The sequence below is a fragment of the Lontra canadensis genome, unplaced genomic scaffold (assembly GCF_010015895.1).
Source record: "Lontra canadensis isolate GAN:19392208 unplaced genomic scaffold, GSC_riverotter_1.0 scaffold65, whole genome shotgun sequence".
NCBI lineage: Eukaryota > Metazoa > Chordata > Mammalia > Carnivora > Mustelidae > Lontra > Lontra canadensis.
Window position 1 is genome coordinate 11,797,607 of NW_022631059.1, and position 14,032 is coordinate 11,811,638.

The 14,032-nt window shown below is 44.7% G+C and overlaps 1 protein-coding gene across 1 annotated transcript in view; it reads right to left on the reverse strand.

Moving 5' to 3' along the window:
* ARFGEF2 (ADP ribosylation factor guanine nucleotide exchange factor 2) overlaps nucleotides 1-14,032 on the reverse strand; it is a 97,515-nt gene that overhangs the window by 18,753 nt on the left and 64,730 nt on the right. Inside the window, exons 26-28 of the mRNA XM_032879010.1 lie at nucleotides 9,184-9,335; nucleotides 3,595-3,767; nucleotides 665-825 (exon numbers count right to left, since the gene is read on the reverse strand). Of these exons, the coding sequence (XP_032734901.1) occupies nucleotides 665-825; nucleotides 3,595-3,767; nucleotides 9,184-9,335 (486 nt within the window). The remainder of the gene's footprint in view (nucleotides 1-664; nucleotides 826-3,594; nucleotides 3,768-9,183; nucleotides 9,336-14,032) is intronic.

Below are 14,032 nucleotides of genomic sequence, written 5' to 3' on the forward strand. Positions count from 1 at the left end.
CTGTCTGTTGTAATGAAATTTCTTTATCAGCTCTGGTTACCCAACATTAGGCAATTTCTCTCTGAGCCTCTGTCAATGCCCCCGGTACAACGGGGACATAATTGCCAATCTCATAGGTCTGATGTGGAAACTAAACACATCGATACACAGAAAAGGTCTGAAGGAGGGATCTGTATCATAGTTTAGATGTGCTTATTTCTACCCAATTTCAGTGTCCGAGACTGCTATTTAAACCAAGTGGGCCTCTTCGGAAAGGTGAGACATAAAAGCCCCAAACATTTCTGGGAGAAAACAAAAGGCGATTTTTAAAAATGTAACTTCTCAGCCATGTCACAATGGTAAAATCTCATTTCCTTAAGAGGGAGGTTTGCTTCCTTTCAAACAGAAACGTCTAGCTTCTTCAGCTTTGCCACAATTCAAAGCTAAATACTATCATCTTCTATAAAACCAGTTGACAGAACGGTAGGTAGAAGTTCAGTAGGAGTAAAAGAAGTAATTTCATACATGCAAAACAAGAGAAGGGGTAGAACCCCAGTAACAGGCAGCATTTTGAAGTGAATGCCCAGTTTAGGGCAAACATGCATTTCTGGAAGTGTAGCCGGAAACACTCTTTGCGATTCCTTTTCTCCTCAGTGCCCAGGAGGGAGGAGAGGAAGTGACGTACCCGAGGCCTCTCAGAGACGTATTTCCCACAGAAGCGGATGAGTCGAATGGCCTCCATGCTCGTGTCGGGGAAGGCCGCGTTGCAGGCAAACTCCGACAAGCACTTCACAGCGTCCTGAAAGGAATCGATGGCTGCAGGGAAATGGTGCTGGAAGATAGTTGCTGCGGAAACAAAGCCATGTTTTTCATAAGACCAGAGACTTACAAATGGGGATCCTACACCTCCCACCCTGAGGGGACTACTTCTGTGAAAATCTAAGAAAAGCATGTCACTATCTCTAGGAGACAGCATTTCTTATTAAATTGTTCAGGAAATCGATTCAAGAATGAATTGATTGGGCACTGCCTGGGCTAAACTGGTTCCTGAGCTCCAGTACTTTCACTCACTCACTCATTCTTTCATCCATCCAGCCAGCCAGCCATCCATCAAACATTTACTGAGTGCCAACTATGAGCGAAGCACAGTTGTGGGTCCTTGGGACAGAGGTAACCAATGAAATTTCCTGCTTCATGAAACTCGTGCTCCAATGGGCAAGATAGACAATAATCGCCTAAGGCAATACTTATAAAATAATCTGAGGTTCGGTGAGTGCTGGGTGAGAGGAAAGAACGCAGCAGGGGCTGCTTAAGCTGGGGGTCAGAGAAGGACTCTCTGAAGAGGCCCTATCAAGTGTCCCCAAGGAAGTGAGAGAGGACAAGCCACGAGAAAATCAAGTTTCACCAGGATGCCAAGGTGTCCATTTCAATTTCAGCTATTTTAGGTTGGAGCTGGAGGAAATGGGTAGAATAAACACTGATCTGTGTGTGAAGTTGGCCCTCAGTGGTCTGCCTGATGGAAGCTCTAGCCCTGGTTCAGTGACCCTGAGCACTCTCCTTTAACTCTCTGGCCGTCCCTATCCCAAGACCACACCGCGTGCTACCTGGGTGGAATGCTGTAAAGACAAAGGGAGATAAAGAAGGTCAATGAGCTAAGGGTGAAAGGCAATTCAGAAGTCTAAGGTCTTCCAAAATCCTACGAACATCACCTAAGACAAAATATAAGTAGCAAGAAGCTTCTTAAGAGTTAAAAGATCTCGGGACGCCTGGGTGGTTCAGTGGGTTAAAGCCTCTGCCTTCGGCACAGGTCATGATCCCAGGGTCCTGGGATCGAGCCCCACATCAGGCTCTCTGCTCAGCGGGGAGCCTGCTTCCTTTCCTCTCTCTCTGCCTGCCTCTGCCTACTTGTGATCTCTGTCTGTCAAATAAATAAATAAAATCTTAAAAAAAAAAAGTTAAAAGATCTCGGGATGCCTGGGTGGCTCAGTGGTTAAGCTGCTGCCTTCGGCTCAGGTCATGATCCCAGGGTCCTGGGATCGAGTTCCACATTGGGCTCCTTGCTCATCGGGGAGTCTGCTTCTCTCTCTGCCTCTGCCTGCCGCTCTGCCTGCTTGGGCTCTCTCTCTTGGGCTCGCTCTCTCTCTCTCTCTCTCTCTTTCTGACAAATAAATAAATAAATAAATGAAACGTTAAAAAAAAAAAGAGTTAAAAGATCTCAAAAAAGATTAAAGCTAATCTGATGCTTTCTCACCGTTACAAAGGCCAAGATGAGTAAACAGCCTGTGGTGTGATGACAGGCAGGACTAGGGCCGTCTGGTCAGTCCAGAAGGGAAAGACATGGTGCCAACTCTGGGCTGGCCTGTCTGGGAGTGAACCTTGCCCCACTACTTCCTAGCTGTGTGACCTCAGGCAAGTTATTCTACTTTACTTTTCGGTCCCTCAGTTTCCTCTCTGGTCAACTGTGGGGAGTATTGGCACAGCCAATTCTCGTTATTCATGGTAGTTGTGTTCTGTAAGTCGACTGTGAACACTGACCACGCCCACGGGGAAGAGCCACTGCTCCCAGGGGAGGTGTGGAGGTAGGTTCTGTGAGCCTCTGGTCACATGTTTTAAGCAACCAATCAATGCAGAACCTTGTTTCATGTGTGTTTCAACACACATAAGACATAGTATTGGGTTCAACACTGAACTTTTGGCCAACAGCACTTTAACTCAAGCTTGAATGAAGCTTATTGAAAACATACATTTTCTCTATAAGGCACATCACAGCCTTCCTGTGCTCAGGGACACCAGATAGCACTCTAGCACTGCGCTTCAGGGCTATTTTATTTATTCATTTTTGCTTTAAAGATTTTATTATTTATTTGACAGAGAGAGAGACAGTGAGAGAGGGAATACAAGCAGGGGGAGAGGGAGAGGGAGAGGGAGAAGCAGGCTCTCTGCTGAGCAGGGATCCCGATACGGGGCTCGATCCCAGGACCCTGGGATCACGACCTGAGCTGAAGGCAGATGCTTAACGACTGAGCCCCCAGGCGTCCTATGTATTTTTTTAAGATTTCAATTATTTATTCATGAGAGACAGAGGCAGACACAGTGGGAGCCTGGTGTTGCACTTGTTCCCAGGACCCTGAGATCACGACCTGAGCTGAAGGCAGATGCTTAACCGACTGAGCCACCCAGGCGCCCCCTTCAGGGCCATTTAAAATGGGACCAACAAAAAGATGGTGGCAGTAAGTAAACCATGGAAAGGACATTTACTTATTTATAGTGAGAGAGCTGAAATCAGAAGGCAGAGAGTCGCCTTGTTAGCCTGGGCTGGGAACACGTGCCTGGATGACTCAAGTACAGCCCCGCTAAATGCACACACACATGTCCACAAACAACCACGAAAGCGCCGGGAGCACTGGTTTTGTGGTTGCAAATAATGAGAATCAACTGTGCTTCCTTCACAGGGTTTCTGTGCACATGTCTAAGCACATATTAAGAGCTCAGAACACCTCCTGGCACGTTATCCTATCAGAGTAGACCTGAAACAAGGAAGCCTCTTTGCGGAGTAAAACAGGAAGTAAGTGGTCACCCTTCTAGGTTTGCAGGTGCGACATTAGAGCCACTTACTGACGATGTGGCCCGTGGTCTGGAAGGCCAGCTCCACAATGTTCCCGTCGTGATCTGAGGCTGCCTGGTGGAACACAGCAAAGATGTTCTTCCAGCCCGAGCGGATGTTGGCTGCTTGGGAGTTCACCATCTGCGCAACACAGCGGATCACCATGTCCCGGATGGTTGGAGACCTAAGGAAAGAAGGGGGCAGCCATGTCATTTGTACTCTGAATGGAGAAAGAGAAATGAACATGGAAAAACCTGCATTTTGGGGGCACCTGGGTGGCTCAGTGGAGTGAGCCTCTGCCTTCGGCTCAGGTCATGAACTCAGGGTCCTGGGATCGAGCCCTGCATGGGGCCTGCTTCCCCCTCCCCCATGCCTGCCTCTCTGCCTACTTGTGATCTCTCTCTCTCTGTCAAATAAATAAAGTCTTAAAAAGAAAAACCTCATTTTTTTTTAAAGATTTTATTTATTTATTTGACAGACAGAGATCACAAGCAGCCAGAGAGAAAGGAGAAAGCAGGCTCCCCGTGGAGCAGAGAGCCCAATGTGGGGCTCGATCCCAGGACCCCGGGATCATGACCCGAGCTAAAGGCAGAGGCTTTAACCCACTGAGCCACCCAGGTGCCCCAGAAAAACCTCATTTTTATTTTTCTGTTTTTATTTTATTTTTTTCGAGCTGGACATGGGGCTTGAACTCATGAGCCTGAGGCAAACACCTGAGCTGAGATCAACGGTGGGATGCTTAACTGAGCCACGCAGATGCCCTCCCCTCGACAAAAAATGCATTTTTAAAAGCAGATTTTACATAGTAATCCACATTCACTAAAAAAAAATTAAACTAGATACAACAACAAAAAACATTAAGACAATCACTGGGCAGACAGTCAGATGCTTTCCTAGCACCATCCTCCCACCTCCTTGATAAGAGAACTCTGATTTAAAAAAAAAAAGAGAATTCTGATATCATGCAGGCAGCAACATGCCTGACCTCAGGGAGCCAGTCATGACCAGGACAAGACAACATGACAATCTTGTCTCATGTGCCAGGTCCGCCATGCCCCAGTCTCCCTTGTAGCCAAGGGAGCTACATGACTTGTTCTAATGACTCATAAGAGGAAAATCTGGGGGAATGTGAAGGGGACGGGTTTTTACTATAGTTTTCTGTCTTATAAAGAAGACACATGGTAGGCTCTGCCCCCTTTCTTGGTATCCCCATTTTGAACACAGTATGATGCCTGGAGCTAGAGCCTCTGTTCAGCATCACAAAACAACAGGCTTTGTCAAAGATAAAAAGTGATCCTGTGGATGGACAAACAAGGAACAGAAAGAAGCTGGGTCCTTGGGTGTCTAGATGGCTCAGCTGGTGAAGCATCTGCCTTCGGCCTGGGTCATGATCCCAGGGTCCTGGGAGCAAGTCCCTCATGGGGTTCCCTGCTCAGCAGAGAGTCTGCTTCTCTCTCTGCCTCCACCCCTCCCCCGCTCTCTCTCTCTCTTTCAAATAAATAAATAAATAAATAAATAAATAAATAAAATCTTTTAAAAAAATAGCAAAAAGAAAGAAGCTGGATCCTCAATGACAATTTGGGCTATGGAACCAAAGTTGGGTACGCGTGCCTCTGACTTGTTAAGTAAACAATACACAGCCTTGTGGTTCAAGGCACCGTTGGTCAGTTTTTTGGGCTGAAAACCTTTACACTGATGATACTCATAATTTTGAGTCCTCAGAGATGACTATTCCTAAATTCTTGGTGCCTATCTTCTTGGATTTTTAGGCAGGGATATATGTGTAAGATAAACACATATAAATGGATGGGAATATACAAATGTTAATTTAAGATGCAAAATTTTAAATTTAATCATTACAAAACCAAACCTGACCAAAAAATGGCCCATTTTCTGAAGCAGCCGCAAGGTTCAACACAGTGTTACTTGGATATTTGCAAAAGGTTAGCACGTATGTCTTGCAATCTATTAAGACATTTGCAATTATGGGGTGGGCACTATTATCATACAAACAACAAGCAGCAAGGCTACACAAACCTATCTCTTCCACACATCACTAGCTTTGAAACCCATTAGCGTGGCTTTGGGATTGCAAACTTGATTTGCAAATTTTATCTGGCTTAGGGTAACATTCATTTTCATCTGTGGGATCCACACTAACTGATAATAGGTCATTTAGGGAAGACCAGGAGAAAGTCAAAAGAGTTAAAACTTAGCTAAGAGTCCACAAAGCAAATACGTCTCCCATAGGTAACAAAGGAGTGACTAGATACCGAGGTGACTTCAGTACATAATAAGATTGAATGCATGACTGCATCCCCCATCGGGAAGAAAAGCAGCTCACTGGGAAGAACTACATGTACTTTTTAAAGATTTGAGGGGGTGGGGGTGGGGGAAGAACATGAGTGGGGCGGGGAGAGGCAGAGGGAGAGAGAGAATCTCAAGCAGACTCCGCACTCAGCGTGGAGCCCGGTGCGGGGCTCAGTCTCATGATCCTGCATCCTGCGTGACCTAGAGTCAGAAGCTGAAATCAAGAGTCGGTACTCAACCAGCTGAGCCACCCAGGTACCCCTCTACATGTACTTTTTAAAAATGCTTTTCAGGGGGTGCCTGGTTGGGTCAGTCAGTTAAGCATCCAACTCTTGACCTTGGGGTTGTGAGACTGAGCCCTGTGTTGGGCTCTATGCTCAGCATGGAGTCTGTCTGTCCCTCTCCCTATGCTCTTCTCCCTGCTCACACACGTTCTCTCTCTCACACACACAAATAAACAAAATCTTTAAAAAAAAAATGCTTTTTGGGGTGTCTGGATCGCTCAGTCAGTTAAGTGTCCAACTCTTGATCTCGGGTCATGAGTTCATGCCCTGTGTAAAAAAAAAATAATAATAAGGGGCACCTGGGTGGCTCAGTCGGTTAAGGGTCCTGTCTTTGGCTCAGGTCATGATCCCGGAGTCCTGAGATCGAGCCCTGCATCGGGCCCCCTGTTCAGTGGTGAGCCTGCTTCTCCCTCTGCCCCTTCCCCTGCTTGTGCTTTCTCACTCTCTCCAAAATAAAATATTAAAAAAGGAAAGTTTACTTAAAAAAAAAAAAATCAAGATGCTTTTTGCCTGATTATTAACAGTAATATGTGATGACAACAAATATTTCGGAAAATGTAGAAAACATGTAATGAAACAAAAAAATTCCATTTTGTGACAGTACGATATTTCACATGGAGAGATTGATAAAACTGTCCTTATTACACTGTCCAATTCCATAACTTGACCTTTTGACTAAAGCATTAAGTATTTCCTGTGTAACAAACACTGTAAACATCTTTAACAGCTGCACAATATTCCATGTTGTGGCTGTACCAACACTGAGTTTACACTTTTGTATTTAGGTGTTAGCTGTTTTTTTTTTAGTTACTTTTTGTGATTTACAATGTCTTGTTGTATTTCAAAGTTAATTCCTTAGAAGAGTTACATAAGTGTAGAATTAGTGAGTCAAAAGGCAGAGAAATGTTAAGGTTCTTGCACACTGCCCAGATACTTTTGAAAATGTTATAGCAAGTTATAGTTCCATCAACAGCGTCCGACAGTGACTGGCAATGCCTGATTCCAAACTCACTGTCTCTTTTCAAATGCTGGCTGGGATTCTGGCCATCAGCGGCACCACCCAAGCAGGCAGGCTGCCACGCCAGACTTCCATCTCCTCAGCACTCCCAGCAGTGTCCCCAAAGGTAGGAGGGTATTTCTGTGCATACATTAAAATAATCAGGGGGGAAGGGCGCCTTGACTGAAATCCCTGTCAGTTGATCATTTGACTCTTGATTTCAGCTCAGGTCATGATCTCAGGGTCAGGAGATCAAGTCCCATGTTGGGCTCCTTGCTGGGGATGGGGTCTGCTTAGGAGTCTCTCTTTCCTCCCTGCCTCCTGCTCTCTCTAAAATAAGTAAATAAAAATAAAATCGGGGTGATGCCAAATTCTGGAATGGGCTTTGTCTTAAAATGAGCAGTAAGAGAAAAACAGAGAGACTATCAGGAAGACTTTCTGCTGCTGTTTTTGTTACCCCAAACGACCCATGTTGGCTATGGCCTTTGAATTCATAAGCTTTCATTTTCTTTAAAAAAAAAAAAAAAAAAAAACAAAAACGACATAAAAAACCCACCCAAAACATACACAGCAATCTAAGCAGATCTCATGGACACATTTTAGTGGTGGGGACAGACACCTGAAAGCCATCCTTGACATTTCCTCCTTTTACGCCCCACAGCTAATTCCTCAGCACACGGTGTAGGCTTTCCATTCAGAATGTACCCAGAATCCAATCCCATGGCACCTCATCCCCCTGGTGCAAATCTGAACAATGATGGCGGCTTTTCATTCTCCATGGGCAAATGCAGGATGATCCCGTAACACACGTCAGACCATTTCACTTCTCTGCTCAAAGCCTCCAGTGGCTTGTGTCTTTCACAGAGAACAAACCCAAGTACTGACAAAGGCTGACAGCTCCACTGCCACGAGGGCTTCACCCACCAGGACTTCCTGCCTTGTTTACTCTGCCCGCCCAGCCTGGCCGCCTTGCTCCTCCTGGTGATGCTAAGGACACTGGGCCTCAGGGCTTCTGTTCTTGCTCTTCTCTCTGCTCCCAATACTCTTCCCAAGACCACGTAGAGCCACTCCTGGCTGGTTCCTCACTTTGCTTAAGGGTCAACTTACCCAATGCATCTTGGTTGCCTTGATTTAAACATTTATTTACTTGTTTATTTCACTAGAATATAAACAAGGTGTTTTGGTGGTTTTTTTTTTTTTTTTAGATTTTACTTATTTACTTGACAGACAGAGAGAGCGCACAAGCAGGGGGAACAGCAGAGGGAGAAGCAGGATCTCCGCTGAGCAGGGAGCCTGACACGGGAATCCATCCCAGGACCCCAGGATCATGACCCGAGCCAAAGGCAGATGCTTTACGGACTGAGCCACCCAGGTGCCTCTAAACAAGGATTTACTGTCTAATTTCATTATGGCAAACTTCAAACACACACAAAAGTAAAGAGGATATGGTAATGAACACCCACATATGCAGCTGCCCCGATGATTAAATCAGAGCCAGACAAAAACAGGAATTTTTGACTGTTTTCTTTAGTGCTGTCTAGTCAGCACCCAGAAGGGCACAGGCTGCTGGCAGGCTGCAAGGATATAGGCCAAGTGAACACAGGAACATGGTGAGTGCTTCAAAGGGACAGTTGTCCCCATCTTTTCTATCACCCTCTTGGGGCAGAAACGATGGGTCACATAATTCTTCGGTTTATGAGACCAACCCCTTACTGGGTCATATAATTCTTGGCCCTGTTTTAGGATGCCTCGGCGACGGCTCTTTCTCTGAACAATGTCAGCGCCCACCCCAGTGAGAATGCATGGCACATTTCCACTAGTTGTGGTGTCATCTGTCCTTCCGGGAATGGTCACACACAGATCTCAGTGATGTACTTAGAAATGATACATGTGAATCACAGTCTGCTCATCTTACCTATTTCCATCAACAAAGGAAGAAAATACCAACTGTGTGATTAGTGTCGGAGGTCTGTTTAGGCCACCAGTGGGGAATATGACAATGCACATACCTGTTTTTCTTCATGATATGCTCAAAGGGCCTCAGAAAATCTTTCTGGAAACGGAAGTTGGCTAATTCTCCCTTCTCGAGAAACTTCATAGAGAGTTGCCTTAAGGAGTCAACAGCGAAGATCGCCACGTCTTCGTTGGGGTTACAGCCAACCTGAGCAGGAATGGGAGGCGAAGTGAGAGAGGCACAGTACAAGAGTGGCGGAGGCGGGGTTCTGGGTGCCACAGACAGATAGCCTGCCTTCAAAACAAATGCTCTGGAAAAAGCATACCTAAGGAGAAAAGAAAATGGTGTTTCTTGGCTATGACCTGGGCAATTCTGTTTTAAGTTTAATGATGCAAAATGGGTGGCTCAGTGGGTTGAGCCTCTGCCTTCAGCTCGGGTCATGATCTCAGGGTCCTGGGATCGAGCCCCGCATCTGGGCTCTCTGCTTGGCGGGAAGCTTTCTTCCCTCTCTCTCTCTGCCTGACTCTGTGCCTACTTGTGATCTCTCTCTTTCTCTGTCAAATAAATAAATAAATAAATAAATAAAATCTTAAAAAAAAAAAAAAAGATGCAAGATCAGTACTGCACATTTAAAGTGCTTTCAAATGTGCTATTTAATTTCTTAAAGATTGTGGCAAAATAAACATAAAACACAAAAGTTATGATCTTAACCATGTTGAAGTGTACAGTTCAGTCGTGGTAAGGACGTCCTCACTGCTGGGCACCACATCTCCAGAACTCCAGCAAAGCTGAAACTCTGTGTCTATTAAACAATTCCCCATGTTGTGCTCTAATTAATTTTATCTGATTATACAAGAGAGGTCAAAAGACTTTAAAGTCTCTGTAAAGCCTTTTCTTTTTAAAGATTTTATTTATTTATTTGAGAGAGAGAGAGACAGTGACAGAGGGAACACAAGCAGGGGGAGCGGAAAAGGGAGAAGTAGGGTCCCTGCTGAGCAGGGAGCCCGATGTGGGGCTCAATCTCAGGACCCTGAGATCATGACTTGAGCTGAAGGCAGATGCTTAAGGACTGAGCCACCCAGGTGCCCCTCTGTAAAGCTTTGCATACTTGCCCAGATCTGTCACCTGAAGCAAATGGTTATAAGTGAGTGTCATCGGCCTCAAAAAATTCAGCACAAATATTGAGGTTTTTTAAATTTCCTTAAAATTGTACTTGTCTATAGTTTACCTACTTTTAGAGACTGGTGTTATGGGTATATATTTGGTAGTTGCTTCTCAGACTTTTCCCTTAAGAAGACTCCTTCAAGCAGAGCAAGGGGATGTTTCCTACCAGAACCCCTGCCAAAGGATCTGGGGCATCTTGCAGTAGCCAGCTCCAAGAAAGAAACTTCCCTGGCATGTGGTCTGACCTGAAAAGGTTTTATTTTTAATGGAAGTAATGTTGCAGTAAAAATTGGAAACATCAATAGGAAATGGTTACATAATGGTATGTTCTCAGGCATGGAGTTAACATTTGGCAGTTAAAAAGAAGTATGTCCAGCCTTTAAAAAAAGAAGAGGAAGAAGAAGAAGAAGGAGAAGGAGGAGAAGGAGGAGAAGAAGGAGAGGGAGGAGAAGAGGAGAAGAAGAATAAGAAAATCCTATCACATGCTACAACGTGGATGAACCTTAAGGACATGATCCCAAGTGAAAGAAACCAGTCACAAAAGGACAAATACTGTCTGATTCCAGTTCTATGAGGTAGCTAGAGTAGTCAAAATCATAGAGACAGAAAGCAGAATGGTGGTTACCAGGGTCTGGGTGAGGAAGGAATGGAAAGCTAGTATTTAATGGGTTTAGAGTCTCAGTTTTTCAAGATGAGAAAAGAGCTCCACAGATTTGTTGCACAAAACATGAATGTACTTAACGTTAATAAACTGTACATTTATAAATGGTTAAAATGAAAAATTTTATGTGTATTTTACCACAATTTAAAAAGGAATAAATTAATACATACTAATAACATAGTTAAATGTTTAAGATTCCTTGCTAAGTGGAGGAAGCAAATAATAAAATGATATGTGTGATACTAGTTATGTTTTTTCAAAAAAGCAAAAGAAACCAAGACAATACTATTTGTATTTCTATGAGTATATACATATAAACGTCCATAGAAAAATGTCTGGGAAGATATACACCAAACTGGTAATAATTAGTTTGGGGAGGGTTCAAAAGGAAGTGGTGATGGTCAAACGTGGCTTTAGCAGTACTTTTTAAAAAGGTGTTTATGTCAGGGGCACCTGGGTGGCTCAGTGGGTTAAGCCTCTGCCTTCAGCTCAGGTCATCTCAGGGTCCTGGGATCGAGTCCCGCATTGGACTCTCTGCTCAGCAGGGAGCCTGCTTCCCCCCGCTCTCTCTGTCTGCCTCTCTGACTACTTGTGATCTCTGTCTGTCAAATAAATAAATAAAATCTTTAAAAAAAAATCTTCCAAATTTCTAAAAAAAAAAAAAAAAAAAGGTGTTTATGTCATATTCATTAGAGTAAATACTAATAAAAAGAATATTCCTCTCCTCAACATCAGGATTCAGGAAATCCCGCAGCAGGAATACACTCCAGGGCTCACCGTGCAGCTCCGCACACCCCAGGACACACAGATGTCCTATTTTAGAAGAGAAACATGGAAACTGTTTCCAAGACTCTGCCAGAATGCCAAGAGCTAAGTTACAGCTGTCTTCAGCCACCCATTTCTTCAAACCTACGAGATTCTTCTGTGCTGCAGTTCCCGAGGGGAAGCAGAACATCTTCCTGGGGTAGTAGAAAGAATGAAGAGCCCCGAAGGGAGCAACTGAGTTTTCCATAACTTTGTGCTTAATGGCTCTGATGAGATGGAAGGGACAATGGTAATGAAGGTGACGGCCACAGACTGTCTCATCACTATGTCAGCCTACATCCCGAGCTGCCCATAAGTGGTCCGCGGGTAACCGAGAACTGGCATCTAACGAGCCTTCGCAATAGAACTGCAGGTGGGAAAAGTGACTTGTTCAAACTGATGTCCTCTCCTGAAGAAGGCCCACGGAACATGAAATCTAGACTCTAGAAAAGCTGGGAAAGGTTTACTGAAACACTTTTGGATTATTACTTCTGAGAGAAAAAAGGATCCCACGGCTGCTAGTGGCAAGGTTTCACGGAATAAGTGAGCAACGTTTGCTCCAGCTTAGTGGTCCTGGCCTTGGGCGAGAATACAAGGTAAGGCACAGTGACGATAATGGTTCGCGTTCCCTCTCTCAAGCAATTTCACACCACTTAAGTCGACTGGTCCACTAAGAAGTTGTTTACCCAGAATAGCGAGCAAGATGATTGCTGATTGCTGGTTGGTGCCTGATGACGGTGCTACCACTCGCTCAGCAAACAGTGGGTCTGGGTCATGTGCAGGTTCTCGTGGCTGTGTCTTCCCTGAGGGTTCAGATGAAAGGGTCACCTGCTTCTTTTTGTATGTTTCTTCCATTCAATGGAAGGAGCGCAATTCTCTTTTGGATAAGCTGTTTTTTACTCAGAGTACTTCTAAGCATCTATACTATAATTCTTCATCTCTAGGAGTGAGAAAATTGCTTTGAAATAATGGAATATATTTTGGTAGGAAACAGTGCTATTGAGCTATTACTTTTCCTTTAAGAAGTTAATGGCATCTCAGATGCATACACACACACACACACACACACACACACTACATACGTGTTCTGATTTTTTAAAATTTGTTAAGGGGCACCTGGGTGGCTCAGTTGGTTAAGCCACTGCCTTTGGCTCAGGTCATGATCCTGGGGTCCCTGGATCGAGTCCTGCATTGGGCTCCCTGCTCTGCTTCTTCTCTCTCTCCCACTTCTTTCTCTCCCACTCCCCCTGCTTGTGTTCCCTTTCTTGCTGTCTCTCTCTCTGTGTCAAATAAATAAGCAAAATCTTTAAAAAAAAAAGTTGTTTAATATATGTGTGAATGTGCCTGTATGTATGTGATGAAACCTCTAGTGGAGGGAAACAAGTATAGTTTGGTTTTCTTTCAGTAGTTGTCAGTTTTAGAACACACAAATCTCTGGCTTCTGATGTAAAAATTAATGTTAGTTTTCTAGGGATGCCTGGGTGGCTGAGTTGGTTAAGCATCGACTCTTGACTTTGGCTCAGGTCATGATCTCAGGGCTGTGGGACAGAGTCCCGCGTCAGGCTCCACGCTCAGTGGGGAGCCTACTTGAGAGTCTCTCTCCCTCTGCCCTTCCCTCAGCTTGTGTGTGTGCACTCTCTCTCTCAAATAAGTAAGCAAATCTTTAAAAAATAAAACAAAATAAAAGCTAGTTTTCTCAACAAAGGTTTCAGAGCGGCAGCAACAAAAGCCAGAATATAAGAAGCAGTGACATTAACAGTGAAACTACATAGAACGTAACTTGCTCTTTGGTCATTCAGAAGACACTCGAGGATTCTGCCATGCATTCAAACACCAATGTCTGTCCAGTGACTATAATGATTTTTATGGTGTTAGCCTACATCTTGACTATGGGATATATATATTTTAAAAGATTTTATTTATTTATTTGACACAGAGAGCGAGATCACAAGTAAGCAGAGAGGCAGGCAGAGAGAGGGGGAAGCAGGCTCCCCGCTAAGCAGGGAGCCCGATGTGGGGCTCGATCCCAGGACCCTGAGACCATGAGCTGAGCAGAAGGCTGAGGCTTAATCCACAGAGCCACCCAGGCGCCCTGGGGGTATATTTTTTAAAAAAGATTTTATTTATTTATTTGATAGAGACACATGGAGAGAGGGAACACAAGTGGCAGGGGGAAGTGGGGGTGGGTAAGAGAGGGAGAAGCAGGCTCCCGCCAAGCGGGAAGCCCCACAGGCTTGATCCCAGGGCCCTGAGATCATGACATGAACCGAAGGCA